The following is an 11485-nucleotide window of genomic DNA, read 5'->3' as shown; positions in this document are numbered from 1 at the left end:
TGATGACAGGGGCAATAATATTTTCTCTTGCTGACAATATCCAGCCCCTTCCGTTTCTAAAAAATAAAATAAAAACCCAGCCCTTCTGGTTTGTTGCATGGCACGAAAATTAGCCAGAACAAGAAACGGAACAAAAGCATAGGAGGAGACTGTAGCTAGATTCTTATTGTAACAGCGTACTCATATCAATGCAGACTCGTGAGGAAATTTAGCGGCAAGATAACAATGGCAAGATAACATTTAGCGGCGAAATGCCAAAAATACTCGCACGGTTCAGGTACATTCTGAGAAAATTATTGAGGCTGTATGCAGCTCTAGACATATAACTTATGGAAGCCGCACAAATCTATGATGAAGTCGCTGGATCAGACTGTAGATACGGGGCGAAGTGCTTTAGGGTCTCCTCATACACAGGCTTCTTGAATTCAACAGCCTGCTCGACATGGAACTATATTAGGCATTTATCCCAGAATGAAAGGAACAGGAGGGTGGGTATTATTGAGCTAGAAAGCAGCTCACCTTCTCTATCACTTGCTTAGGTGTCATCCATGTCCATTCCGAGAACTCTGGCTTCTCGGATCCATCACCCATCAGGTTGATCTCGTCATCGCTCCCAGTAAGTCTAAATAGAAACCTGCTCATTTGCATTATGAGTCCGCAGTTAAGTACAAACATGGTTAATTCATAAATGTATTATGTATATAGATCAATGTTTCGATCAAGAACAACGGGAAGATTTAAGTGCCACTGACAGCAATTAACACATGATAACATCTGACCAAGTTGCAACTTACACAAGTCTAGCTGGACCTAAATGCACGACAGGATGAGTCAAGGCACAAGCCTAGATGGACTAAATGGAAGAGTATCAAAGAGGTGAAGAGATGGTATAAGTGGGCTGTACCATACATCACTAAACCGTAAACTCGAGCCAAATTTGGGATACCCATACATACCAACTACCAACCACAAATTTCATACCAGTGACACCAGCTGGTAGAGACTAGGGTTCTACCGGGTCTAGGGCGGAGATTGTAAGGGTGGAAGTGAGGGCGGAGAGGTTGGAGAGCTCGGCGCCGGCGGCTGGGCGCCGTCGCGGAGGAAGGAGGCGGCGGCTAGGGTTGGTGCGGCGGGGGCACGGGGTCTCCGTCTCCCTTCAGGAGACGAGACAGTAATGATACTGAATATTGTCTGATTAATCTCGAAGGGATACAAGTGTTTATATAGGAGGACGGCCTCCTCTAAACCCTAATTTACTTGGGCTAAGCCCATAACTAGCCACTAGTGGGCTTCCTGCGTGTATAGGTCAAACCGACCATAACATCTCTCCCCGCCTTCTCAAACAGCTCGTCCTCGAGCTGAACTCTGAAACCTGCGGCGGAGATCTTCAAGCTTCTCCCAAGTCGCCTCGTCCTGCGGCGGGCCTCGTCCAATGCACCAAGACGTGCCAAACACCACGGCGCTGCTCGGGCCTTCAACACGCGAGCCACACTCGCCGGGGCAGGCTCGAGACGCCCATCCGAAGTAGGTGGAAGAGCTGGTGGTGCGAAGGAGGGTCGCCCGGTAGGCCTTCGGGAGACCGACGTTGAAGACGTCGTGGAGGCGCGAGCCCGCGAGCAACTCGAGGCGGTAGGCGAGCTTGCCGATGCGCTCCGGCACACGGAAAGGACCGGCGTAACGAGGGCCCAACTTGCGCCGGGAGCGCGGGTCCAAGGACCGGGTCGTCCGGTGAAGAAGGCGGAGCCGGACCCGGTCGTCCACCGCAAACTCCGCCTCGCGATGATGAGCATCATAGTACCTCCTAGCCAGCCGCCGAGCCCGAAGAAGCCGGCGGCGTGCCTCGACCCGATATCTCGTCGCGGGTACGCGAGCGGGTCATCCGCCGTCTCGGTACGGGCCGTGCCGGACGCATAGGGAAGCATCGCCGGTGGTGGCCTCCCGTAGACCACCTCAAAGGGAGTAGTGTGCAGCGCGGAGTGGTAGGACGTGTTGTAGCGGTACTCGGCCCACGCCGACCGGTCCACCCAAGCTCGTGGACGATCCCCGGTGATGCGGCGCAGGTACATGGCGATGATCTTGTTGACGACCTCGGACCGGCCGTCCGTCCGAGGATGAAACGCCGTGCTCATGCGGAGCTTCACGCCTGCCAACCCAAAGAGGTCCCTCCGGACGTGACCCGTGAACACGGGATCACGATCACTGACGATGGAGGACGGAAACCCGTGGAGGCGAACGATGCCGTCGAAGAAGGCGCGTGCCACGGACGCCGCCGTATAGGGATGGCCGAGGGCGATGAAGTGCGCGTACTTGGAGAAACGGTCGACCACCGTGAGGATGACGGACTTGCCGCCAACCTTCGGCAGCCCCTCGATGAAGTCCATGGAGATGTCCGCCCGCACTGGGACGGCACGTCCGGCGGTTGCGGTAAGCCCGCCGGACGGAGCGTTTCCGTCTTGTTCCGCCGGCATGTGACACACGCTCGCACCCGGTCTCGCACCGGGACGCCATCCCCCGGAATGTAAAAATCAGCGCGGAGACGGTGCGGGGTCTTCCGGACGCCCTCGTGACTGCGAGAATGCGCCAAGGACAAGGCCCGATGGCGCGAGGTCTCCATGATCCGGCACAAAGATGCGGCGCCCATGGAGGAGTAGTCCCTCGTCCGGGCGCCATGGCGCGGCCAGCTCGCCGTCGGCCGGCGCCGGCGCGGCTGCCGCGCATCCGCGGCCTCGGTAGTAGCGCGGCGAACCTCGTCAATGAAGGCGAAAGATGGCCCGGAGTGGATGCGGAGGGCCGCACCGGCCGTGGGCGCGTCCGCGGCGTCGTCGATGTCGCGGCGGGACGAGGGCGTCGGCGACCGTGTTGAGGCGGCCGGGCGGTACTCGACGGTGAAGTCGAAGCCGAAGAGCTTGCCGATCCACCGATGCTGCGCGACGCGTGGAGAGGCGCCGATCCGGCAAGAACTTCGGTGCGTAGTGGTCCGTGCGCACACGGAATGTCCGGCCCCAAAGATACGCCCGCCGGTGGCGCACCGCCTGGACCAGCCCGATCAGCTCGCGCTCATATGCGGCGAGCTTGTGGTGGCGCGCGGCGAAGGGCGGCGAAGAAAGCGAGTGGCCCCTCGCCACGGTGAAGGACGGCGCCGAGCCGATGCCGGAGGCGTCGCGGTCCACCACAAACGGCTCGTCGAAGTCCGGCATCCGAAGAACGGGGCCCGTCGTGAGTGCCGCTGCCGGGCGGCGAAGGCCGTGGCCGCCTCCTCGTCCCGGGAGAAGCGTCGCGGCGAGCGGGCGCGTGAGAGGCGCGGCGATGAGGCCGAAGTCCTGGATGTACCGCCGGTAGTATCCCGCGAGGCCCAAAAATCCGCGAAGAGCTCGCGGCGGCCGGGGCGTCGGCCGAGGCGGCGGCGGCGGCGACCTTGTCCGCGTCCATCGCGACACCGTCGGCGAAGATGACGTGGCCCAAGTACGCGACGGAGGTCGTGCCAAACGAGCACTTCGAGCGCTTGAGATGAAGACGATGCGCTCGAAACTCGTTGAAGATGATGGCCACGTGCTTGCGGGTGCTCCGCCCGGGATGCGGCTGTAGATCAAAATATCATCAAAGAAAACAAGCACAAAGCGTCGTAGGTAGGGGCTGAGCACGTCGTTCATCAGGGCCTGGAAGGTCGCCGGCGCGTTGGAGAGGCCGAAAGGCATCACCAAAAACTCGTAGTGGCCATGGTGAGTGCGGAACGCCGTCTTGGCGATGTCGTCGGGTGCATGCGCACTCGATGATAGCCCGAGCGCAAGTCGAGCTTGGTGAAGAAGCGCGCGCCATGCAGCTCGTCCAGGAGCTCATCCACGACGGGGATGGGGAACTTGTCCTTGGATGTGACGGTGTTGAGGGCGCGAAAGTCGATGCAGAAGCGCCACGTGCCGTCGGCCTTGCGCACAAGGAGCACGAGGGCGCAGAACGGCGGCGTCGAAATCCGGATGATGCCCTGTGCCAGCATGACCGCCACCTGGCGCTCGAGCTCGTCCTTCTGCAGCTGGGGGTACCGGTACGGCCGCACGGCGGCGGGCGCCGTGTTCGGCGGCAGGTGTATGCGGTGGTCACGGGGCCGCGAGGGAGGGAGGCCCTGCGGCTCGTCGAAGAGGTCGCCGTGCTGCGCTGCGGTAAGTCGGCCGGGAGCGGGTGCGCCTCGTCCAAGCGCGGCGGCCATCGAGGTGGAGCTGCGGAGATGCGCCGGTGCTGCCCAAGCCCGTCCGGTGGAACACGGCGGCCGCCCTCGCGCCGAAGATGAGGGACAGCACGTCGAGGTCCCAAAGGATGGGGCCTAAGGTGCTCAGGAAGTCGAGGCCGAGGATGAAGTCGTAGCAGCCCAAGTCGATGCCGACGCAATCGATGGAGAATGGCTCGTCGCCTACGAGCACGGGAACCTGTCACGCCACGCCCTGGCACGTAAGACGGTCCCCGTTGGCGACGGTGACACTGTACCTCTCCGATCCCGCCGGCTGGAGAGCGAGGCGGCGCATGGCGGTGTTGGATAGGAAGTTGTGCGTCGAGCCCGTGTCCACCAGCGCAGTGAGACGCTCCCCATTGATCGTCACCGGGAGCAGCATCGTCTTTGCCGTCTTGATGCCCGCCATAGCATGAAGAGAGACGACGAAGGCGGACGCGTCGACCGGCGCGTAGGTCGTGACACCGGCCTCAGTGACGGTGGCAGTGACGGTGGCGGCCGCGAGCTCGGCGGTGAGGGCCTCCACGTCGGCGTCGTCGACGGTCTCCAGGTAGAAGAGGCGGGCGCACGTGTGGCCCGGCGCGTGCACTTCTCGTCGCGGTTGAAGCACGGCCCCGGCGGCGCCGCTCGAGCTGCTCCGCGGCCGTCGGCCGCTTGAAGGGGCGAGTCGGCGCGAGGAGGGCCCGCGGCGGCCGGCGCGGGCGCGGCGGGGCGGTGGGCGTCGGGGTGGGTCGGAGCGCGGGACGAGCGGCTGCCACGTTGCGCGTAGACCTGTCGCATGGCGATGGCGCGCGCTGCTCGTAGGCCCGTGCGTAGTACATGGCCGTCTCGCGAGTCCGCGAGCTCGCGCATCTCGACGTCGACGCGGATGTAGTCGGGGAGGCCGCCGACGAAGAGATCGGCGCGCCGCCGCGCCAAGACGCCCGGGGCATGGCACGCGAGCGCCGAAAGCGGTCGGCGAAGTCCTCGGACCGTGGTGGTGAAGGCGAGGCGTCCCGGCTCGGCGAGGCGGCTTCCGCGTAGGGTCGGCCCAAACCGGCTGGAGGCACGGGTCACGGAAGCGCTCCCGGGACGGCATCCCGCCCTCGTCCCGCTCGAGGGCGTAGTACCAAGTCCGCGCGGCGCCCCGTAGGTGATAGGAGGCGATCCACGTGCGGTCGGCGCGAGCGTCCGCGCCCCGAAAGAGCCGCTCACACCGGTTCGGCCGGTTCGGGGATCGGTGGCGCCGTCGTAGGTGGCGAACTCCGGCTTGGTGAAGCGGGCGCGGCCGCTGTGCCGAGGCGGGACCTCGGGGGCGCCTCCGGCGGCCCGGGTTGAAGGACGTGCTCGCGGCGAAGGGGGCCGCAAACCCGCCGAGACCGCCAAAGGGTGGGCGGGCTGCTCGAGCCGTCGTCCGCGCCGCGGTCCCGAGTGTAGACGGGCGACGCGTCGATCCATGTGGGAATTGGCGAAGGCGATGGCGGCCACCACGCGGGGCGACCGTTGTCGGCGGCGGAGGCGGGCGGCGGGGGCGGCGGCGGAACGGCGGCCGGTGGGGGCGGCGGCGAACGGCGGCCGGTGCGGGGCGGCGGCGAACGGCGGCCGGTGGGGGCGGCGGGTGCTGGCCGGCCTTGATCTCCGCGAGTTCGAAACGGATGGCGCGGAGACGCGTCGGCGAGGTCCGCCAAAGTAGCGGGCGAGGAGGTCGAGGCCCGTGGGGGCGGCGGCGGCCTGGTCTCCGTTGGAGGCGGCGGCGGCTCCCTGCAGCGCGTGGGCGCCGGCCATGGCGGCGGCGGTGGCGGTGGTGGTGTTGGTGGCGGCGGCGGACGTGGCGGCGATGGGGTCGACGGGGGGGCCATTGGAGCCCATGAGACCTAGGCAATCTGATACCAAAGTGGTAGAGACTAGGGTTCTACCGGGTCTAGGGCGGAGATTGTAAGGGTGGAAGTGAGGGCGGAGAGGTTGGAGAGCTCGGCGCCGGCGGCTGGGCGCCGTCGCGGAGGAAGGAGGCGGCGGCTAGGGTTGGTGCGGCGGGGGCACGGGGTCTCCCGTCTCCCTTCGGAGACGAGACGATAATGATACCGAATATTGTCCGCTTAATCTCGAAGGGATACAAGTGTTTATATAGGAGGACGGCCTCCTCTAAACCCTAATTTACTTGGGCTAAGCCCCTAATTTACTTGGGCTAAGCCCATAACTAGCCACTAGTGGGCTTCCTGCGTGTATAGGTCAAACCGACCATAACACCAGCTTTTGGGAAAGATAATAGGCATGTACAGTGGCGGAGCTAGGGGGACCAGCAGGGGCCACGGCCCACCCTATGCCAACATGCAGCAAGAAGAACTCCCAGGTTTAGAGGTGATTGGTGGGGCTAATCAGTGGAGATTACTTTGACCTGCCCCCCTTATATGAAAATGAGCTTGCTCGGGCCCCATTTTGGTTCAATCCTGCCTCCACCCCTGGGCATGTACCCTATACCAAGCTATCAAAATAGTAAGACCATAAGATGAGAGAACAGAGGTGTAACTTAGAAAGAGTTTCAGTCGCCAACAAATGGATTGTGTTCCTATAGGCTTTTCGCAAAAAAACCAATATATAGGCATAGTTCGACCTTACTAGAGTTAATTTCATGTAGCCTAACAATTTGCGGGCTTGGGATCTCAGAGTTCCACTGAAACCAAATATTGTCTAACAAGTACAGGCTACGGGAAGTCCTGTACTAAAGTTCATTAGGAAGCTTTCTACCAAGGGATGCATTACGAAAACTTGGATCAGTACCAAGTATGACCCTTGGATGCATGTGAGTGAGTTGGATAGATGCAAGCTGTCCATCACTCGCAGCTTAATGGCTCCTCAGACTTTCCTACCTATGCTCACCTAAGGAGCTTCTTACTGAACTTTTGTCCATGATTCCCATATAAATTTATTCCAATGTGCTACAGCTGGAGACATGTGTACATCCACATGCACACCGTGCAAGACAAGTGTGCACAATGTACCCCGCACATGCATACAAATGCATCAGTACAATTAATAATTGCAAGCTCAAATGCACAGGAGCATCCTGCTAGGTGTAAGGTGCTAAACACAGACTTCCAACAATACAAAAGATGGTTTCTCGGAAATGGAATTGTAACATATACGTCACATACAAATACGCATATAAGATCTTGCATTGTAGTTATAATTCATAGTGTACTCCATAAAATGCATAATGAACCATGTTCTAATATCAATAAGGATGCTATATAATAAGGCATTTTAAGATATCCGCAAGGATACTTACGATACAACATGTTTTAATGGGTTTTTCTAACAAGGTAACTGGTATCAGATTTAGTTTGTGAATCACTATATGTCATGTATAATAGCGTGGTAGTTTGCAGAGAGGGCTATAGCTACCCAGTTGTATCATGGGGTTGGAGTATGCTGTATGTTTATTGCTATGGCATCTGAAAATTGGGCGACTCAAACTCAATGATTCCTTCAGAAAAAAACTACCCAGTGATGATGATTAGGTATCGAGGTTTCAAATTGTATAACATGTTTCTTGTAGGACTAATCTGCAGGTCGAAACAGGAAAAAACAGCAAGCTGTGGTTACTGGGCATCATCATTCTTAGGTCAAGATGTTACGAGGCTTACCATTTCTGAGCCTGGCCCTTCCAGTTGGTCCCCCACCTCGCATTCAGCTTGTCTCTCACGTCCGCGGGGAAATCATATGTTAACCAATTGGGAGCCTACACATGGACACACACAACACGACAGATCAGCAGAAATATCTTGTGAGGATAATCATGGAAACGGATTAGTTAAGCCACATATTCGTAGAAGACATAGACAATTCATCATACACTGAGACAGTTGGATAGTAGTCATTCCATCTACGCTATGCTTGAAAACGATCATAAGAACTTGGGAAGCAACAAAGGAAGCGACTGACCTCGGCGACGATCTCGGCAGATGTAACGCCGGTTTCTTCCCTCAACTCCCTAACCGCGGCCGCTCTCGGCTCTTCGCCTGGGTCTATACCACCCTGTCGCAACACAGAGCAGCACGGAAAATCAACTAGGGGTTGGGTTCATGTGTAGCATAATGCAATACCAATGGAAGTAATCGATAGTTAGGCTACTGAAAACGAATTCCCGAGTGGCAGTAGAACAGTGCTAGTAGTCTTCATCAGACTTTCAGTGTACCTGAGGCATCTGCCACGCGGTGGGGATGTCGATCCTGGACGCGGAGAAGATCTGCGGCAGGAGAGGAGAAGGGATCAGCGGGAGAGGGGGTGGGTATAAAGAGGGAGTAGGAGGGTAGGGGGGCGGGTGCCTTGGTGAGGGAGGGGTCGGCGAGGCAGATGCCGACGTTGGTGCGGTAGCCCTCCGGCGGCGCGTCCATGGAGGCGAAGGGAGAGGCCGAGCAGGAGAGCGCGCGGCGGCGGCGGCGGTGGACGATCCTTGGGAACCGGAGGACGGCGGAGCAAGAGGAGGCGGAGGAGGATATGGTGGGGGTCAGAATGAGGCAGCGTGCGGCGGCCACCGTCATGGAGAAGATCGATTGGCAAGTGGGAGAGACGATAGTGGTGGCCTGGTGGGGCCGCGGTATTGGGTGAAGTCAGTGTGGGCCTGCTTTCGTAATTGGCCTGGCCTGGACTGGTTTGCCCTGTGATAGAACGTGGGCCTGGAGGACAGGCGATTTGCACAAAAATAACCTAAAAGTGAAAGAAATCGATTAACCCTTCGGCGAAACTATTTCACCCATTTCACTTTTTTGTGTGGCGCTCCTCCCATGGGTGTGTGGCGCCCCTCCTGCCGGCGCCACTCTCCCAGCCGACGTGGCGCCGTCGACGCTGAGCTGCTCCACCGATCCGACGTGGCAGCATGTGTGGCGCCCCTCCCATCGGCGCCACACATGCATTTGTAATTGCCCAAAACATACTATCAGACAATTCGTCTGGGACTTAGCCGTTTTGGCGAGGCTCTATGTGTGGCGCCGATGCCACGGGCGCCACACATCACAGTGTGGCGCCGATGCCACGGGCGCCACACATAGAGCCTCGCCAAAACGGCTAAGGATTTATCGTCCGGAGCCCCTGGATGTTTTCGACCCAGTACTTGATATAAGTTGGCATGTGTGGCGCCGATGTCGTGGGCGCCACACAGTGCAGTGTGGCGCCACTGTGGAGGGTGCCACACGTTGACTTGTGTTAAAAACATGAAAAATCCTACCAATCTCCAACAGTTTTCATTGGACACAACAAGTAGCAATCTCAGAACATACACAACAAGTAGCAATCTCAGAAGATGTAGTCTACATCGTAGCAAGTAAATTCAAACAACAAGTAGCATTACAAACATTGTTCGAAATGACATAGGGTTCACAATTCGATACTTATGAAGATATAGTTCACAACAACGACGTAGCACATCCTCATCGTCGTCCTCGACGTGCCGTCCCTCGCGGGCCGCTTCGGACGGCCATCCTCTTCGTCCGCTGCCGTGGCTCTTGTTGCTGCTGCTCCTGCTGCTCCTGCTGCTCCTCCTGCTCCTCCTCCTCTGAAGAGAACGGCTCGTCGTTCCTCATCCTCGACAAAGATGATCTCCGCGGCGGCCCCTCATCCTCCTCAATGACAACCTTCTTTCCTCGGGTGACATAATCTTCCGGAGTGTACCGGTTTGGAGCCTTACCCCTTGGCTTCAACCGGTAAGCCGACCGTGGGGCTTGCTTGGAGGTATGCTTTGGAGGTATGCTTTGACTCGTAATCAACTCGTCGTCAGAATCTTCACAAACATGAACACATGAGATTACAAAAGTTGAAATTAGTAAGAACATGTTTTACAGCGAACAAAATAGTCCATACCGCGCTTCTTCGAAGAGGAGGATGTAGGGATTTCGCCTTCGCGGCAACCTAGCAAGTTGGCTAACCGCCGCATCTTTCGTGCGGTGTTCCGCGTCATGGAACTCATGGTTACAAAGCCACCGGAACATAATAGCGTACATTCAAAGTTGGTGATCATACCTTAATGAAATGCCGCAACGGTCCGACAGGCTTTTCATCTCTCCCGCTCCGGTCCCACATAACCTCGCACTCGTCGACTGTTTTTGGATCTCCGACCGCTGTGACAAACATAGCATACACAATTTAAGCGAGCACATGGCAATCTAGATGATGTACTAGTTAATGAGAGAATCCATTACCACGAAGTTCAGCTCGGAAGCAATAGAAGTCGATCTCCCTCTGCGAGCATAGGTATCGTGCTGGCTTTGCGCAACCTCATCGAACTCGATGGGGTCGTCCAAGATGTGCTCAGCATACGCGTCCTTCACTAACTCGATACGCGTGTTTTCATGGAACCACTGGAGGTAGTTGTTGAAAGCGGCCAAGTCGTGAGGCATAATCTCCACAGGCTGGCCAGTCCGTGTCGCTTCCAAACGAGTGTTGGAACGCCGCGATGTGGCCGCTATGATGGACCGGCCAATTTGTGATCTTCCTCTGCCGCCGCCTATCAAGCCCGCAAGAATTAAGAAGTTAGATTGTACCTCTTCTATCAAGAATCTTTCATCGCATGAATCAAGAAGTTAGATTGTACCTATGAAGCGCCTTGTCCGTGTCTTGCCACTGAGGTGGGCACTCCTGATACAGCCCAAACTGTCTCATCACTCTGTGCGGCTGGTGATGTTCAACAAGCCACATGTGTGGCGCCGATGGGAGGGGCGCCACACATGCTGCCACGTCGGACCGGCGGACCAGCTCAGCGTCGACGGCGCCACGTCGGCTAGGAGAGTGGCGCCGGCAGGAGGGGCGCCACTCGGGCATATGTGGCGCCCATGGGAGAGGCGCCACACAAAAGGGTTAGATGGGTGAAATAGTTTCGCCGGAGGATCAGTCTGTGCTTTTCTTTCACTTTTGGGTTATTTTTGTGCAAATCGCCTCGAGCACATCTGCTCCTTTTCATTTTCCAGATAATTCCAAGGGCAAACACTTTGGAAAGTTGATGTAGTAGTAGGGATGCTGGGGCCCTTTCCTTGCAGATCTTTGGTAAATTTATTTACCAGGGAATTAGTATGTCAAATTTGATGATCACCATCAACATCTAATAGGGGATGATGACTAGAAAGAATTCTCACTATACTTGGGACAGAGACTTTTTTTTTTGCCCCTGGACACTAGTGCTCCTATTGTTTTAAAAAAAAATAAAAAATCACACTTATACGTTTTAAAAAAATATCATGGTGTAGCCAATGAGTTATTCCATAAACGTGCAAATTTTTTTTATTTCAAATACAAAAT

The 11485-nt window shown here is 57.2% G+C and overlaps 1 protein-coding gene across 1 annotated transcript; it reads right to left on the bottom strand.

Annotated features, from left to right (window-relative positions):
• Positions 1 to 223: 223 nt before the first annotated feature.
• LOC124654916 (nudix hydrolase 26, chloroplastic-like) lies at positions 224 to 8739 on the bottom strand. Its single transcript, XM_047193889.1, has 6 exons — positions 8524 to 8739; positions 8394 to 8444; positions 8141 to 8233; positions 7843 to 7937; positions 520 to 634; positions 224 to 433 (listed from the first exon to the last, which is right to left on the bottom strand). The coding sequence occupies exons 1-6, from the start codon at positions 8737 to 8739 to the stop codon at positions 347 to 349; spliced, it is 657 nt and encodes a 218-aa protein (XP_047049845.1). The 3' UTR covers positions 224 to 346.
• Between the last annotated feature and the right edge of the window lie 2746 nt (positions 8740 to 11485).

Source organism: Lolium rigidum, chromosome 5 (genome assembly GCF_022539505.1).
Source record: "Lolium rigidum isolate FL_2022 chromosome 5, APGP_CSIRO_Lrig_0.1, whole genome shotgun sequence".
In the NCBI taxonomy this organism is placed as follows: domain Eukaryota; kingdom Viridiplantae; phylum Streptophyta; class Magnoliopsida; order Poales; family Poaceae; genus Lolium; species Lolium rigidum.
Note: the sequence above shows the minus strand (reverse complement) of the source record. Positions and strands in the feature narration are given on the sequence as shown.